The sequence below is a fragment of the Macaca thibetana genome, chromosome 9 (genome assembly GCF_024542745.1).
Source record: "Macaca thibetana thibetana isolate TM-01 chromosome 9, ASM2454274v1, whole genome shotgun sequence".
Classification (NCBI taxonomy): Eukaryota; Metazoa; Chordata; class Mammalia; order Primates; family Cercopithecidae; genus Macaca; species Macaca thibetana.
In genome coordinates, this window is record NC_065586.1 from 6464258 (window position 1) to 6483494 (window position 19237).

The 19237-nt window shown below is 42.2% G+C and overlaps 1 protein-coding gene across 4 annotated transcripts in view; it reads right to left on the reverse strand.

The window, feature by feature from the left end:
- Positions 1–19237, reverse strand: part of PRKCQ (protein kinase C theta) — a 144316-nt gene that overhangs the window by 76535 nt on the left and 48544 nt on the right. For 2 of the 4 annotated variants that reach the window (XM_050804611.1, XM_050804610.1), the window contains exons 2-3: positions 6334–6460; positions 2289–2488 (exon numbers count right to left, since the gene is read on the reverse strand). In XM_050804611.1, the coding sequence (XP_050660568.1) occupies positions 2289–2488; positions 6334–6451 (318 nt within the window). In that variant the 5' untranslated portion in view covers positions 6452–6460. Of the gene's footprint in view, positions 1–2204; positions 2244–2288; positions 2489–6333; positions 6461–6636; positions 7427–19237 lie in introns of those variants that run through there. The other 2 variants (XM_050804612.1, XM_050804613.1) reach the window with 2 other exon arrangements.

Consider the following 19237-nt stretch of genomic DNA (forward strand, 5'->3'; position numbering starts at 1 on the left):
TGAGCGTTAGAAATGTAGATTCCAAAAGAAGCAAGGGAAAATGTAAGTCCCAAACAACCTGTTGGCCCTTAAAATAAAAGTAAATTAAGAAATAACCTTGGCAAAAAAAAAAAAAAAAAAAAAAAACAAAACAAAAAGTCCACCAAAGCTTAAAAGTGCAAAAAGTGTGCTAGTTGGTGAAATGAGCATCTGAATGCCACCATGTGCTTATGTCTAAATAATCCTAGAATGCAAGGAAAAGTCTGTTAAGGATGAAATAAGCAAAATCCTAAGCAAGAAATCATATGCAACTTGAAGAGATATAAACAGAACGGCAACCTGCATATCAGTGAAGACTACTTAACGAAAAGATCCCGCCCCCCGACTTATCCTTTCATTAATTGAGAAGGAAACATGAATAGAACTGTATTTTTAAAATTGGGGAATTGACGATTCTTTTAAAAAAAAGTTAGGTAGACCCAATAAACTGGTCTTCCTCAGTTTCCCCCATTCCTGCTTCTACCTAATAAAACAATTAGGTTCACTGCAACTTCCGCCTCCTGGGTTCCAGTGATTCTCCTGCCTCAGCCTCCCAAGTAGCTGGGATTACAGGCACCTACCACCATGCCCGGCTAATTTTTGTATTTTTAGTAGAGACAAGGTATCGCCATGTTGGCCAGGCTAGTCTTGAACTCCTGACTTCAGGTGAACTGCCCACCTTGGCCTTCCAAGGTGCTGGGATTACAGGCATGAGCCACCGCGCCCAGCCCCAGGAACCCTTTTCCCAAGCCAACACACAAGTGCTGAGTAGATACTGCCCAACTGAATTACCTGGACAGAGCTAAGCATGGGCATGAGCACCTTTTTAAAAATCTTGGCATATATTTGTCTCTAAAGATTACTTCAGCGATGCAAGCAAAGATTTTTATACTTTCTTAAAAAGCATTAATTTTTTTTAGGTCAAAAATACAAAACTGACACAAAACCCTAGTTTTTAGGTTTATGTCATTCCCATTTGAAACCTGTGACTTGAAAATCTTTTGAGTGGATTTCTTAAAATCAGTTATAGAAAGTAAGAAGCAGAAAGTCAGGATTCTCTCCTTTGGCACAGATGATATAAACATTTGAAAATATTTTCTGGATTTCAGATCAGGTAAAAGCAGTTTCTTACTGATATATTTTCTTTTCTTTTGTGCCTCAGAAATTTTCATTAGAATTTTTTTTAACGCTTTCATTATTTTACCCTTCCTTTTAACATTTCTAAATATTTACTACCATAATCCAGGTTTTTAACAACTTGGTGTGCTAAGATGAATTGTGTATGATGCACTTCTTAGTCAAAGTAAGCTAAGTGAATTCATTACAGCTGAAAAAAATTGTAGGAACTGTCGAAATATGGAGAGAAAAGACCAAACATTAAATGGATCTTTGTTCTATCCTCTCACATTCTGATAGCTTTTTACTTACTTTAAAAATGTACTGATGGGCCGGGCGCGGTGGCTCACGCCTGTAATCCCAGCACTTTGGGAGGCCGAGGCAGGTGGATCACAAGGTCAGGAGATCGAGACCATTCTGGCTAACACAGTGAAACCCCGTCTCTACTAAAATACGAAAAATTAGCGGGGCATGGCAGCGTGCACCTGTAGTCCCAGCTACTTGGGAGGCTGAGGCAGGAGGATGGTGTAAACCCGGGAGGCTGAGTTTGCAGTGAGCCGAGATCGTGCCACTGCACACCAGCCTGGGTGACAGAGCAAGACTCTGTTTAAAAAAAAAAAAGAAAAGAAAAAAAAGAAAAAGAAAAAGAAATGTACTGATGAAGTTTAATAAAATTAAGATTTTGATATCTCAATGTGTTCTGAGTCTATTGGATTAAACAAGTAATTTCTAAGTTAAAAAGCATTAGTTGTTGTTTGATAAATCTTGATTAAGTTTTATATACAAATATTATTCCCAAAACTGAAAAAGTGAATGAAACTGACAACTGGATTGATAGACAAAAATTCATCCCCCACTTAAGGGGAATTTAAGATGTTCCAAGCCTGCTTTAACAGTTTTAAATAAATAACACTTTATCATAGTCTAAGAGACTTTCTACATCTCTTTGATGTGGGCATCTGAAGATGTCAATGTGTTCTACAGCCCATCAAGAATAACCATTGCCATTGTCAAATCACCAATAAGGAAGTGGTAGGGAGCCTGGTGACCCGAGGCCAGTGTAATCACACCTTCAGATTGACATGGAGTTCTGAGCCAGTCGTCTGTTACCATCATGCTTATCCCTTAGGTGCATACACTTTACACAACGTTACCCATATTTCTGTCTTCCCGTTGTTCTTCCTGCACCTCTCAGCCAGCGAGTAGAGTTCCACAGTGGTTTCAGAGATGAGGTCCACGTTTTTGCCTTTCACAATGATCTGCATGACTCTTCCCTTGTTGATGTGGGCATCAAAAGTGCTGTCCCAGGGTGGGTACATGGTAGGCTTTTTCTGGATATACATCTGCCCATTCTCTAGGAACAGAAAGGTAAGTTCTCATTACTCCTTCAGCCAGGGCTGGAAAATAATTCAGTTCAACTCAACGGTAGCACCTGCTCCCTCTGTTCTCTGGGATATAGAATTCTGTTGGGGAGACAAAAGCAGCACATAAACAATCAGAGACAATATGGGACAGAATGAGACAGTCCCCCGGTCTAGATGCAAGGTGATGCATTGAACCTTATAAGTTCCAATGTAGGTAACTCAGACAACAATCTGCTAATGCCTTGGACTGGAAATTGTTACCGAAACACCAGGCGTTCTAGGTTTTGCTGCTCACCACACAGAAAGTCAATGACTGAAATGACGAGAATTGCCAAGGAAGAAGGCTTTAATTGGGTGCTGCAGCCAAGGAGACGAGAGCTCAGTCTGAAGTCGATCTCCAAGACCGGCTAAAACTAGGGATTTATATAGCAGGTAAGAAATGTAACTTTGTATGAGAAAACAGGAACTTGGGAGGGGTAAGGAACCAATCACAATGAACCAGGAGCCTGGCACTTCCATCTCTGGATGCCATGATGTGGTAAGTTTCAGTTCTTTAATATTTTTTTGAGAGGTGTGGGGATCCTTTCCTGAGGAAGAAACTCAGAAAGTTCCAAGCTTTAAGATCAAAAGGGTCCATTTCTATAATTAGCCAAAAACAACCGTCTATGGTACTATCGGGTTGGTTTCAAAATGTTCTTTTCCTAATCAACAGTTAGTTGCTTCACTCTGGCTGTAAACACCTGAGCAACAAACTTTTTAAAAAATCTTTTATGCCTTTGAGATTCTCCTTTATTAATCTGTCGTGTTAATCCTACGGCTGATTAACCTCACTGGCCCCGGGTTAAACATAGTCAATTCAAAACTACTGCGTGTTCATCTGAAAGACATAGTGGCATAATTTAAGCGTATAATGAATGCTCCTTTAATAAATATTTAAATTTTTTTCCATTTGACATAAATACAGTAAGAGGCAATGATCTTTAAAACATAATGAGCCATTATTTCCTTCTCTAATTCTTGGGTGAAGATACATTTTACATGTACCATGCACCCTCAGCAAAAGCTGATGGGCAACTCGGAGAGGTGGTGCTGGTCTTCACTCATGGAGCCAGCGAGGCTGAAGCAGACTGCAAGTCTGCAAGTGAGGAAAGGTAAGCAGGTAGCAGCCCTGGAAATAGTAATGAATCTGTAGACGGGAAGGTCAGTTTAGGGGAAACCTCCCTAAAGCCGCACTGTGATTGGCAAAGAGTTTGCTAATTAAGAAGTTTTTCCTTGTCTTTCATGCACATTGAATTTTCTCTGGTATTTATTCTTTAATCATTTCAGAAGCAGAAACCTGCATTTGAGGGTTTGTTTCTTGTGATATAAGCACATTAAGTGGCAGATTTAGCAATTCAGAGATGTCGATTAAGCAAAAGGGGAAAAATCCGCTTACAGCCAGGAAATAAAGCCCTTCTAACTTTCGAGGGCCCCTTCCGTCCAACACACAAAGCTAAGCAGAGCAGGCATTTAGCGTTTGTTAAATTAGTATTTATTTTGGGGATATACAAGGAGTTGAATAAGCTTGAAACTCAAATGTTAGATAAACTTGGCTAGGAACGATATAAACCATGAGATTACTAAAGGTGGAATAGAAAGGGGAAAGTTTTTGTGGGTTGGTTAAAAAAAATTGGACTGGAGATTGGGCTTTTTAGAAACCAATGGCAATATTAATGATCACAGTAACATTTTACTTCCACAGACCTGAAGCTTCCCTTTTGGATAATTCCTTTTGATGGTAACCATTCTCTGTGCCTGGAGAAAAGGGCCAAAAATCCTCCGAGAAGGGGCAAACATCCTCGAAGCAAGGCACTTTTTACATTTGCATTCACCACGTGTGTAATTACCTAAACAGAGGATCCTGACTATCTAGAGTGTTACCGTTTTCAGTGACTCACAGCCCCACAGTCCCATGGTCTGTTTGTCCTTGTTCTGTTGGCTTATTGTGGAAAACACAGTCTTACACTCCAAGAACTGAAATGTGTTTAAATTCTGTAGAAGTAAATATTGAATGATAATATTCAGAGTGATTTCTTTTCAGAACAAACCCAAAATAAAATCAAAAGCAAAAATCTCTAAACTCCCTCCAACTCCACAGGCTAATCTTTAGGAAAACCAGTTTCCTTCTTTTCTGACAAGGTCTCTCGATCCACATGGCTGATTAGACCAAGTTCAAAGGCAAGGCCAAAAGCAATAAAAAAAAAAAAAAAAAAAAAAAAAAAAAAAAAAAAAAAAAAAAAGGCCCTCAGGAGGCAAATGTCAGGGAGAACTGAGAGGGTAAAGAGAACTGGATCCAGGAGACCCATTAAGTCAAAGGCGGCTTTGAAAAACTCAGACATTTTACACTTCAAAGATGTCTGTGACATTTGAAAGGTTTTAGGTTGGGAGCAAGTGGCATTCACACTTTTAACTAAACAGGAGAGAACTCTGGGCAGAAAGGAAATCAAGATGATTCAGACAGTCTCCCTGGCTTTGATGTGTTCAGAGTGGCTGGAAGGACAAAGTCAGCTGTGAAGCAAAAAGTCTTTTGGTGGGGGATGCAAAATAGTAGGTTTGGGAACCCCTAAATGTGAACTGTGAGCATCTGGCAGGAGGTTCTCAACATCTGAGTCAGTTTCTTCTTGCATCTGCAAATGTCCCTGCTCACAGGCCTTTGCAGGACAACCCTATATAAGATAACACACATCCCTGCCCCCAGTCCTCTCTTCTTTACACTGCTTTTTGTTCCTTCATTACCTGCTGTTGGTATTTTTGTTTATTGCCACTTTCTTCTGCAAGAATAGATGCTCTAAAGGGAAGGCAGTCTTCCTGAGTTCCTTCTGCTTATTTAGTTGACTTTTTTTCCCTCTATGCTCTGGCCCCAGCACTCTTGCAGTGGTCTCTCTGTAAACACTTTTGTGTAAGTGAACTGTGACGGCTTCCACAGTTACTGCAAGCCTGCATCCATTGTCATTATCATTCTCTACAAAGTGTCTGCTAAAATCAAAATGCACGTAGGGAAACAAGAAAAGGTGTGCAGTCAGGAGAGTTGTGGGATCTAAACTCCCTCCTACTTTTCCTTTGGAAATCCACAGCAAACTTACAATGCGGAGCTGAGGCTCTCAGAGAGCGGAAGCTGGTCAATGTGCCCACAGAGAAATTCCCTACACATAAGGCTGTTGGAACGGAACATTCTGAACCCACAAATGGGACGTTGGGTGGCTGTCCCACTTTCCCCCTCACCTTGAGCTGCCTGTAAACATTTAAACTTGATGAAACATCACGATTCTTCCATTCAGCCAAGACCTTAGTGAGTGCAAAAGTATGTTTTCTGAAATTTGGACTCTAATGGCTAATTATAGATGCTTTGTAATATCCACTGAAGTTTGCCAAAGCAGCAGTAAGTAGTCTTTAGAGTTGGTTGGAAGATTATGCAGTCTTAATCTACCTAGACTTATTTAAAGTAACCAGGCTTAACTACATAGGGCCATGTTCTACTTCAGCTCATTAGAGCTCCTTCCCATTAACTCCTTATGTAATTTTCTCAACCCAACTGTCTCTTTCCTTTTGTATATGTGGGAAAAATGAGATGGTGTAATAGAGCCACCGGTGGGCCATCGGGTCCTGGTTTAGAGTCCATCACGAAATGTGTGTCCAGAAGGAAGCCCTTGGCTTTGCTGGGCGTCATCAGTGTCCTAAATGGTAGGATTTGGTTCCACCAGATGATGTCAAATGTCCTGGAAGACCTTGCTTTATACATAGTTCATAGCAGGATTTTCCTCCTCCTCCCCTGCTTTGAAAACCCACTCAAACTTACCTGATTCGACATACTCTTTGACGAGCACAGCACAGTAAGGGTTAACAGCCTCGCCCTGACAAGACTGGCAGGACCCGCAGTCAAAGTTGGACAAGCCAATCCGAAGAAATGGCGACATGGTTGCACCCTGGAAAACGACACAAGACAAATGCTGTTTGGGGGCTATAAAAGATACTGTTTTTGGTGTCCCACGTCTACTTAGCCAGTGCTTTATCATGGACAGCCAGAACCTCACAAAGGTCCACTATCCATCTGAACAAATGTTTTCACTTCCCCTTCTGCAGAAGACACTGCTGGACTCACCCAAAACCACACACTGACTTGCCGAGGGGAGAGGCTTTCTGAAAGTCTGAACTCAACTTCGCTAGTAAGAAGTAACTCAAGAGTTAATTCCACTCAACCTAATGGAGTTAGGCCCAATGGTTGGAGAGTGAGGCAAAGGTTTTCCAACATTTTATGTCTTCTGTTATTCAAGTAGGTGCCCCGGAAACAGCACACAGTAATCAGAAAATGAGTTTATAAAGAGCGAGTCTATTTTAGTCACACTAGTTAAATATGACACCACAAAATTCTTACATGGTCTATTTATGTGTGTAATGGGATTGGCCCAAGGCATTCAGCAGCTGATCCTTATTTACTTCAGACATTTTCAAAAAGGTCTGCTTTCTTCACAGTTACACACATACACACACACACACACACACACACTCTAAGCCTTTGTACATCACAAACCACATAGAAAACTCTAAACTCATTGACTACTATAAAATAGGACTTTATCATCTAAGGATGAACAAAATACTTCATAAAAGCCCCAAAATCAGTAATTATGCTTTCCAAGAGGTTTAGATGATAGTTATCAAAGTGTTGGCTACAAATCCAGGAATCTAGTCTAATTCTTCACCTATTGTTCCATTATTGAGTGTTCTGGCCACTTATATAAACTAGATACCCCTTCTTGTTTACCTACTTTCCCGAGGTCCCATTAATCTGAAACTATCATCTGGTATTCAGTGAAAAAGTTACTTCCTTGCTCTGTCTCTCTTCTTGACCATTTTATACTTATACTTGTTTTTCTAAGTTTTCATAAGTAAGCCAAAGATAAGAAACAAACCATTGGTTGTCTTTTCTGCCTTTGTGTAAAGAAAGAAAACTGTTTGAAATAATAAAGACCTGGAAGTGAGAATCTGTAACATACCTGGAAATCTTGGACCTGTAATACCCCATCTAGCTAAGCCAAAAGGTATCTCTTGTATGCTAAATGCCAGTGTTCTTTGATTCTACAAGAGACACAAATTAGGAGCTTTTGACAGGTGCTGTTAATTTCACAGATATTAATGAAGTCCTAATTTCCTGTAGAGTTTGGAAAGTTTATCTAATGGAGACGGTTGGGTAAACATCATGATTTGCTGGGTTCCGTATCTATCACGTTGCTGAATTAGCAGGTAGATGACTTACAAATTTGTCTTTAGGGGGCCCCCTTTGCCCTATGAGTTTAGAATTCCCAGGCAGGAGTGGGGCTAACAGCTGTGAATTCTCCGGAGAGAGTTTCTTTGAGAATCTCTTCTTTCCTGGGCCACTTGGGTCTTTTAGACAAAACTTCATTTCTCCACAAATCAGGAAAAATCACTGAGAATCATCTTCAGTGATGGGAGTGATTGCCATGTTGGGACTTTTTGAAGATTTCCTTAATTCTGTTTGAGTCTAGAGGGATCACTGACTCATAAAGCCTGAGTTAAAGCACTCTGGCCTTTTCTGGTGTCACCCTGCTATTCCTAGGTTGGGTTTCTAATCAGGCAACAGCAGCCCAGCAGGTGACTGGGAAATGCTATCTCAGGAAGACATGGAAACCTCCAGGGTGACCAGGGTTTCCATTACAGCAAGGAAGAGAGTTGGGGCAAAACCCTCTCTCCTCCTGAAGGTCTTGCCTAGACAATGATTTCTTACTTAATAAGCAATGCAGATTAAACAGCCATTTCACCAGATTCACTTGCGCTATTCTGTTACTTCTAAGCATTTTGATGATTTGACCAACACATGTATGTTCTGTTTGACAGCCAAGTCAGTATCCCTCTTTCTAAAGGTCTGGTCACAGACCTTTAGAAATGTATGTCAGACGTGACCTGACATACACTTGACATCTAGAAGACAGAATAGGTAGTTGTGTGGTAATCTTCACACATCATTCAATAGAACTGCAAGCCCAGGTGTGAGTTTTTCAGGCAGACGGCAGCATTTTACACCTGAACTGCACAGAGTGCTTTTCTCTCTGTTGTTCAGAGTGCTTTTTAGTTGATCATGATGAAAAATAAAGAAGACACACAAAGTTAGTAAAAAGGCTTTCCAGATTTCCACCAATGAAAGAAATCAGTTACTATTTTGATCTATTTTCCCTAGTCTTTTTAAATTAGCAAGTTTTTTGTTTTTCTCTTACAAGCTATGATCATCCTGTGGGTATGGAATTATATTTGGCTTTTTAAGTTAACATTTTACTATAAATTTTTTTCAAGTTTCTCTGACATCTTTTCAGGCTTCCTTGTCATTCTTGCACGACACCCTATTGACAGTAGCTCTACGATCTGCCTTACTAAAGTCTGTAGTTACATATTTAGTCTGTTTCCAATGTCTACACACAAGAAAAAATGCATCTTTAAGATAACATCTTTTTTTTTTTTTTTTTTTTTTTTTTTACAGCGTTTCCCAGATTTAGGGATACTGCATGAGACTGGATCACCAGAGTATTACAATATTATTTATCAAGTGGTTATTTCTGTTGGTAAGGTCTTATACATTTAAAGAAAATAACCTAACTTAAAGGTAAAGACCTATCCAGGGAAATAGCTATGGTTTGTGTAACAGAAGTAAGTTAACATCATTCTTACATACTATGGGTATACACATTGGCAAGAAAAGCACTGTTTATGACCCAAGAAACTAAATTGCAAAGGCACAAGCTATACAGGATACAAAAATCATAGCTGCAACTAATTGTGGAAAAATGGTCAGCCATATGAGCCATTTAAGACATGCAGAATAAGACACTACGTAATTGCATGGACATGACATTCTTGAAAAGATAAAACTATATGAAGAAAAACATCAGTAGTTGCCAGGAGTTGGAGCAGGGAGGAGCAGCATGAGCAAATTTGGGGGAAAGACAGAACAGTTCTCCGGCTTGATTGTTCTAGTGGTCACAGAAATCTAGACTTAAGTTCACAGAACTGTACACCAAAGCCAAAAGTCCATTTTACTGTATGATAATTCAAAACCCAAAAGAAAAGAAATATATGCAATGGGTATTTTAAGGCATGTATTATAAATACAGAGATTATAGAGACAAAGTAAAAAGAATATATATGGAAAAGCTGCATATTAAATTAAAATCTTAAAGTAATCAAAAGTAGCCTCAAATTACTAAAGGGAAATGATCAGATCTTTTAAAAAATTAAAATAGCTTTGGTTCTGTGGTATTTAAGCTCTTTTGAATATTTGCAGTTAGGCAAACACAGTTGAGAATAAAATAACATTAGAAATTAATAATGCATTTTATCTGAGGATAAACTAACATTTTAAGTCCTAATTTAAGCTGTAAAAAGAATTATAATATTTAAAATATATAAAAAATAGGCTGGGTGTGGAGGCTCATGCCTGTAATCCAGCACTTTGGGAAGCTGAGGCGAGCAGATCACTCGAAGTTGGTAGTTTGAGACCATCCTGGCCAACATGGTGAAACCCCCTCTCTACAAAAATACAGAAATTAGCTGGGCATGGTGGGGGGTCCCTGTAATCCCAGCAACTCTGGAGGCTGAGGCAGGGGAATGGCTTGGCTCCCTGCAGAGGTTGCAGAGAGCCAAGATCATGCCACTGCATTCCAGCCTGGGCAACAGAGCAAGACTCTGTCTTAAATAAAAAGAAAAGAAAAATATATAATAAAAACAACAATATGTTTTTGCCTATGCAATTATCAGATATTTTTGAAATGCTATTACTTAATGTTGGTAAGGTCAAAATGAATCATACACTTTCATACAATGCTGCTGGGTATGTAAATTACCACAATCCATTTAGCAGATATACACATGTGTGTGTATGTAAGTATATATGTGTGTGTATATGTATGTATATGTGTATGTAAAAACATCCAGCTATATTAAGAGCCCAGAAGATGTGTAATGAATACACAAGAAAGAAATTAACATAGAAGATTTTCGTGGGTTGCCTTTTGGTGTTCAGAGCCAATGGTAGGGAGGAGGGGATTTCCCTGGGTGTTAAAATAGAAAGGAGAGTTTCTGTGTACAAAAATATATATGCTGGAATAGCATGCCTCAGGACTAAGCTTGTGTGATCTGTCCTCTGTGCGCTCTAAATTTCAGTCGGTCTCATCTTCACTCTCCATTCACATGTGATCTGAGAAACCAAGACAGTTGCCCCTTCATCAACTAAGATGGACTCTAAGGTTAAAGAAATAAAAGTTACCCAGGGGTGGAGGATCCAGGGCTTGGCTGGCATCACAACCTCCTAAATTCCTACAGCTACAGGAAAAGCCACACCCTTGCTAGTCTCCCTAATAATAAGAATAATCAGGCGATGTGCGAGATCCTTCCTAACTCTGATTTACAACCCAGACCCCTGCAGCTCTGACTGGACAGCGGACCAGCCTCACAGGCATTCTTTCCTAAGCACCTGCAGACCTCAAGCCAGTTTCAGCAGCTTACAGATGCCGCACACAAAATGTCACTGTGTCCTATAATTTGCCTTTCAACATAAAGAGCCAAATTTAACACCTCATTTTAATGCTAAAACCGTGCCCCAAAGTGAACATGGGATGTATGTTGGATATATGTTTACCCCTGGCAGCTGCACTTAACTCCCCTCACAAATATGTATAGATTTTCCCCCAAAACTTTCTGAATATATCTGACTCTATTGTGTAATACGGACCCTGGGAGGCATAAAGCAGCCTGTACTTTCCCTCTTTGAAGAGAGAGCACCTTCGTTACACGCCGAAGACCGTCTCTTCCCGGTGTGCAAACTGATACGGCCAATAAAGTTCTTGCATACTGTTCAGCCATCCTGGTGGTCTATTGTGTAACACATGGTAGTCTCATACTTTACGACAACAATCTGTGCACAAGAAGACTGACTGGCCAGGCTGTTCCGAACAAGGCAGGGGCTAGGCCCCCCATAGACCCCTTGTCTGAGCAATAAAGTCACGCATTCAACTCTCTCCTGGCTATCTCCAAGGGGACCCTCAACTCACCAGGTCCCATACAGAACTCCCTGCCTTCCCTTTCAAACTTGCCTCTTCCTTCATTTTGCCCGCTCAGTGCTGGTGCCGTGACGCCCAGCCCTCACTCGCTGCTTCAACTTCACCCTTCCCCTTGTGCCCCACGACCCACTGGCTTCATCTCCTCCTCCACCAGTTCTGCATCACTTCTCTTGTGACTCACGGCAGCATCTTACCCTGCCCTCCTCTGTCCAGCCTTGGTCACCTCTCAATCTCCATCAAATCTCCATGCTCCAGCCTGAGTGATCTTAGGATCTTGCACAACTGCTGCTGTTTCTCCAACATGCCGTGTGTTTCACAGCTTCAGACTTCTAGGAAAGCTGCATCCTCTCCCTGGCATGCCTCCCTGTTTCACTCCATCCTCCCCGCCTGCTTCCTCATCTTTCAAGTTCCTGTTCAGTCTCTAGCTCCTCTTGGAAGCCTTCCTTCCCCTCCTCTAGGGCCCTCCCATCAACACATCTCCATGGGAAGTTCTCAGCCCCGGCTCCTGCAGTTCTCTGAGTGCACTGCTAGACAGCACCTGTCATACTGATTTGCGTCACGCCTGCCATTTCTACAGTCCGAGTGAGGTTGATCCTGTGGCTCCCACGCTCTCAGCCCTCTAATGTGTGGACTTAGTAGAGCCCCACCAGGATGTTCCCTACTTAATTCTTGAGATGCTACATACACTCAGAAGAGGGGTTCGACTCCAACTACACAAGTCCCTCTGGTCTCATCTGCAATACATTTAGCAAGAACTCCTCAGAACGAGTGCATGTGGGTGCCTCACTTCCCTCATCCCCAGTGATGATAAACAATTTCCCTCTGTGACCACATTCCTTTGGAAATGCGGTCAGCTTGTGAGACAGGGGAAGAGACAGAGTGCCGGAGGCCACACTGCCCTAATTCCCTAGAATGTGCTGTTGGATTTATGGATTCACATCTGTCTTCCTCAACAATTCCGAGAGAAGGGGCCATGACTTCATCATCTATGTGCCTCCAGAGCTGATCCCCCTGTCTGATATATGGTAGAGACTCAGTGCATTTTTGCTTACGGAGTTCATTTTCAAAAGCAACGTTTTACCGAATCTCTTCATCTCATGCATTTGTTTTACTTGCAAGAGTATACAATGGTCAAATTAAGTGACAGATAATTACAGAGGGAGTCAAGAGCAAAGGATGCAGCCCGGCACTTGTTATAAGCAAAAGATCGATGCCCTCATACACTGAACTGCTGGAGTTATTTAAACTATCTAAGCCTGCTTTCTCATTTGGAAATCAGTGATAATACTATTACTCATCTCAAAGAGCCATGAGGATTAAATGGGCAAACACACACAAGGTGCTTAGAATGGGGTTGGCTCAAAGTAAATGCTCAATAAATGTTAGTTATTATCATTATTACAACTCTGATATATTTTCTAATGGGCCTTCTCAACTTCACTGGTGTGTACCAAAAAGAGCAGGAGGAAAGTAGAAATAGTGTTTTAGGAGCATATCTGAGCTAAATTATGTGACCTTCCTCTGCACTCTGCTACAGAGGTCCCATAAAACCCTCCATCTATCTCTTGCAGAGCACTTACTACCCTCTGATGTCCTTATCTGGATGCGGCCATTATCATGATGGATATCAGGTATGTCCATCCAATCTTCCACGCTTTTGCTATCCCAGCTGCAAAACACCATCATGATATATACTATGTTACGTTACATTATGTTATGTTATGTTATGTTATGTTATGTTATTTATTTATTTATTTTTTTGAAATGGAGTCTTGCCCTGTTGCCCAGGCTGGAGTGTAACGGCGCGATCTCAGCTCACTGCAACCTCTGCCTCCTGGGTTCAAGTGATTCTCCTGCCTCAGCTTCCTGAGTAGCTGGGATTAAAGATGTGTGCCACCACGCCTGGCTAAGTTTTGTATTTTTAGTAGAGACTGGGTTTCACCATGCTGGCCAGGCTGGTCTTGAACTCCTGATCTCAGGTGATCTGCCCTTCTTGGCCTCCCACAGTGCTGGAATTACAGGCGTGAGCCATCGCGCCCGGCCCATATGTACTTTAGATCTACAAAGGATCTTTACTCTTACAGGCTCACTATTTTCAGCTTTAAGTGTGATCTCATTTGTCTTTTGTGTGTAGCTTTGATGCAGGTACATGATCAAGTATAATTGCTCTGTGCTTTAGGTCCCACGCTATTGAGTCCTGAACTGAGAATTCTGGTCTTTTGATTCTCTGGGCACTGACTGCCCAATTTAGCTAGGCTGATTCACCCTCCACAATTCAAACCCCCAGAATGTTTTCATAGAGATGCCAAGGATGTCCACATAACTGAACCTGATGGGGAGAAATTCCATATAAATAGAAAGCAATAGAAGTATAATATACTCTCATCAACTGAAAAATATCAAGAATTCTCTTCCTTAGTAGCAAATGAAATAAGAAATAGCCAACTTCTTCATGTAATAAAATGTTTGGACAGCATTTGTATTACTGTAATTTAGTGGGAGGTGGTTCAGTGTTGGGGGAGAGTCTCATAGAAGTAAAATAACACGGCCGGGCGCGGTGGCTCAAGCCTGTAATCCCAGCACTTTGGGAGGCCAAGACGGGCAGATCACGAGGTCAGGAGATCGAGACCATCCTGGCTAACACAGTGAAACCCCATCTCTACTAAAAAATACAAAAAACTAGCCAGGCGAGGTGGTGGGCGCCTGTAGTCCCAGCTACTCGGGAGGCTGAGGCAGGAGAATGGCATAAACCTGGGAGACGGAGCTTGCAGTGAGCTGAGATCGGGCCACTGTACTCCAGCCTGGGCGACAGAGCGAGACTCCGTCTCAAAAAAAAAAAAAAAAAAAAAAAAAACGAAAAACAAAAACAGAAGTAAAATAACACTAGTCATCACTTGTATCAAAACCTCTCACATGTGGAAGAGAGAACACAGATTAATCAATAGTAAATTGGGGATGAAAAACAAAGCATTCAGTGGTTTCCAGTTACATCTGCTCAGCCAAATTTGGTAAACATCAATTCAGAAAAATTTTGGCAAATTAAGCTACACCCATAGCTTTGGATTTCTTTATGAGATAGAAAGGTTTCTTAGGTAAAAGTGACTGCTATTAAAAGAAACATAAAAAAAGACTTTTTCACAATGTCCACAGAAGAAAGATGATAACTAGTAAAAAAAAAATCACATAGTCGGGTAGCGTTTTGCTTTGTTGCTAAGACTTCTACTAAGTAGTATTACAAAGAGGTTAATTAGCTTTCACCAACAAAAATGGTCTCAAAAAGTGAATTAAAATAGTAAGTATGGGCCAGGCGCAGTAGCTCACACCTGTAATCCCAGCACTTTGGGAGGCTGAGGTGGGAGGATCACTTGAGCCTAGGAGTCTGAGAGCAGCCTCAGGAACAAAGCAAGACCCTGTCTCTAATTTTTTTTTTTAAATTAGCTGGGCATGGTGGCACACACCTATAGTTCCAGCTACTTGGGAGGCCGTGGTGGAAGGAACACCTGAGCCCAGGAAGTCAAGGTTGCAGTGAGCTGTGATTGCATCACTGCACTCCAGCCTGGGCGACAAAGCAAGACCCCTTTCAAAATAATGATAATAATAATAAAGTATAGATTGAAGATAATATTTTAAAATAACCCCTACAATACACAGTGACAAAGGAAACCCAAGCCTAACAGTCAACCCTCAGTCAGAACTAGAGATGAAGGAGGCTTCGTGGACAGACCTAGTGCTGCCCTCCTGCCTGCCAACATTAACGATACTCCACACTTTCCCCCTAAAACCAACAATAGCGTTGAAGTGAAACCTTGAAAGATAGAAAATAAAGCACCTGGGATGACAGTATTAATCTTCTGACACCGATTTTAATAGGTTCCATGAATAGATCGTCCCACTAAGGCATAGCCCTGGCCAAGTTACACTATTACTTGAGAAAGCCGTCCCAGTCTTTGTTGAGTTAAAGCCTAATTCTTAACCTGTTATTTAAAAGCCCCCATGTATTGGATTCACGTGGCCCTCTTCACACATCCACGGCTCTCAGTGGAGTCCCAGCCTGCCTGGACTTCTCTCGGTTTGCTGAATGCTCCCTGAATATCTGTCTCCGTGGCTCTGTTCATGCCATTCCTTCTGTTTCTGAGCTCTGCCATCTCCACCCAAGCACAATCACCATCTTTCGAAATCTTTCTCATGTTTCATGAGATCCTTAAAAAATCCCGTGAGATAGAGTGGGTATTACTAGTTACTCACCAAATAATATTACAAATAATCATCACATTGATGATTGTAATGAAATCTCATAGATACTTTGACTTACGTTATCTCCATAAACTCTTCCAGTAGCTGTCAGGTGGACAGGACAACTATGGTAGTAATCTCCATCTTATTAATTTATAGATTTTATGGCTGGGGCTCAGCAAGTTTAGGTGACTTGTCCATGGTTACAAAGTGCTTGGAAGGCCTGAATTCAAACTCAGGGCTCAGATTTCAGTCCCTTTCCACAGCATCTTACCACCTGCCAGATCTAGCGTCTTCAGCTGTATTCCAAGCGCATGTCTGCCATGCTTTCTTCTTACCTACTTTTCACTTTTGTTTTTCTCCTTCCAGAATCCATAGAATTAATTAGCTCAGATGGGGACAGGTACGGGTAGACTTTCTCCTAGATGGGAAGGGTCCTCTCTTATAGGACAGAGTTCTCACCAAGGCGACATACAAATAAAATGCCTTCTGATGTTGAATATGAACTTTTCCCCTTCAGCTCAGGGTGCTGCCACCAGTACTGATGTGAAGAAGAAGAAGGGAGAAAAGTGGGTGAGGAGGGAGGAGGGCAGTGGGCCAAGGTCTGCGAGTCTCACCAAGTCTGGACCCTCGGGCCCCAGCTGGCCCACCTCCCTCTGTGCTTGCAGTCCCTGTGAGGTGCCTCCTGGCTGCAGCAGGCAGGCTCTCACTGATATAGGAAACAGCCTTGCCGTCCACCACGGAGTTCAGCCAGTCATAGAAATAGTGTTTAAAAGGGGGTTAGGCTTTCCATGAGCTTTTAGCCCATGTTACAGCTGAACTACCAAGCATGTGCTAGGTGACTGTTGTCCGCTGTGGAAATCTGTCATGCGTAACAGTATTCCTACATTTTCAGAGTCCCAACAACGAATGACTTTAAAATTATTGAAGTCACTTTTGAAATGACTATGGATTTATTTTAAGTTTTTTTTCTTTTTTTCTGAGGGTAAGAGTAGGGGAAGGTCAATTGTGGTAAAAACAATAACAATAATTATATTAAAACTCAACAAATATTCTATTAATTTGGTGTGAAAGCAATTGCAGATTTTGCCATTAAAAGTAATGGGGGAAAAAAAAAGGCTGGGCGTGGTGGCTCATGCCTGTAATCCCAGAACTTTGGGAGGCCGAGACGGCTGGATCACCTGAGGTCAAAAGTTCAAGACCAGCCTGACCAACATGGCGAAACCCTGCCTCTATTAAAAATACAAAATTTTTAAAATTTGCCATTAAAAGTATTGGCAAAAAACACAATTACTTTTGCACCAACCTAATAATCCCATCTCGCCATACTCCCCTGCATACTTTATGTTGCCTTAGTGCTCTCTGTGGGGTCATTAGCTTTCAGTTATTCAGGCAACTGCCTTAGAACTAATTCTGATTTCTGAACAAATCCTTCGCAGGCTTCTTGAACATCGAAGATGTCCGGGCGCGGTGGCTCACGCCTGTAATCCCAGCACTTTGGGAGGCCGGGGCGGGCGGATCACAAGGTCAGGAGATTGAGACCACGGTGAAACCCCGTCTCTACTAAAAATACAAAAAATTAGCCGGGCGCGGTGGCGGGCGCCTGTAGTCCCAGCTACTCAGGAGGCTGAGGCAGGAGAATGGCGGGAGCCCAGGAGGCGGAGCTTGCAGTGAGCCGAGATCGCGCCACTGCACTCCAGCCTGGGCAACAGAGCGAGACTCCGTCTCAAAAAACAAAAAACAAAAAACAAAAACAAAAAAAAAAGAAGATGTCAAAAGGAAAAATGGAAACAGTATATACCTGGATGTCCCGGACACTCCTACTCTAAGTCCATGAGCAGGAAAGAAGAAAGGCTCACTCGCCTCTTTCCTCCTTGATCTCCACACAGAGGGCCATTCCCAGGTTGGTTTCTTTGAGGGGGGATCTGCTGGAGGCCATGAAGTATCATTTTGGAGAAACTCTCCTCCCAGGGTTCCATAAATCAAAATGCTGGCGTGGGGGTGGGGTCAGACTTGGTTCCTTTCCTGCTCCCAATTCCTTTCTAGACCTCAGCTCTCCCACAAGCAGTTGCCCTGGGGAGGAATCCTTGAAAATGTTGTAATCACCCACAATTTGCTGGTACTATCTTGGGAACTGGATGAGATAAGGTATGAGGAAACTCCATAAACTCCTACATGCATTGCACAGATTAAATGAGTTAATATGTATAAAACAGAACAATGCCCAGCACATAGTAAGCCTTCTATATGTGTTTATTTTCATTATTTGAAATGCTAAAACAATGTTCCACAATTGGAAAAATGGCTGTCCAAATCATAGATACTTTTTCTCCTTCCTCAGGCTCCTTGGTATTTATTACCTAACGTTCTATGATTACAATGTCCACAATTTCTGATTATAGTGATTATGCATCCATTCACTCATTCATTCATTCAACAAACAGTTACTAGAGCTACTAGGCACTAAGTGTCTCAGGACACTGCAGTCAGCCAAAGAGTCAAAATCCATCCTTTGTGCAGGGGTCCAGATGCACAAGACAGACAAGAAAGCAGAAGAATATAATATGAAATACACCAGGTAACTCCCATGAAACAAACTAAGCAGAGGAGAGAGGTGGGGAGTGCTGGATGGGGCGGCAGGGAGGGTTTCACTGGTTCCGAAGGGTCTCCATGAAATGATGTTGAGTAAAGACCTGCAGGAGGAGAGGAGTGAGCTACGCTGACAATAGCAGGTGAGCGTGCCCGGCTGAAACATGGGTGTGAGGTTGGAGCTGCCAGGCATGTTCTGGGAAGGGGGCTGGGCTGTGTGGAGTGAGCAAGGGGTAGAGAAGACAGACGAGGTAAGCGTGCCCGTGGGGCTGTCCACAGGCCACAGTGAGAATCTGGAGTTCAGGTAGGACACCGCCCGAGGGGTCTACATGCCATCTTCGGCTCTGAGTGCAGAGCAGACTTATTTACACCTAGAATGGGGGTATCCTGGTCCCTGTGTTGAGAGGACTGTAAGGAGCAGGTGCAGAAGAAGAGATACTACTGGGGGCGACTTCACTCTTCCAGTTGATGGTCGCGGCACCAGAAGAGGGACCCTGGCAGCGTGCAGGGATTTCGATGTCTCTTGACGGGATGTGCCAAGTGACTGAAGATGAGGGGAGGGAAAAGGAGGAGCAGGGCGACCCCACCCCATGGTAGGAAGCCGTCCCCATTCACAAGATGGGAGCCCTGTGGGAAGAGCTAGATGGTGCAAGAAGAGGAGACGTTTGATTTGAACACGTTAACTGTGAGATATGGAGAAAACCGTTGTTATCTTTTCTGAATCAAGAATTGAGACACATGAACTAAGGATGTAAAAGTCGTATTTTCAGCAGCCAGGTACTGAAACTTCTTGGGCATGTGGGTATGTATTGG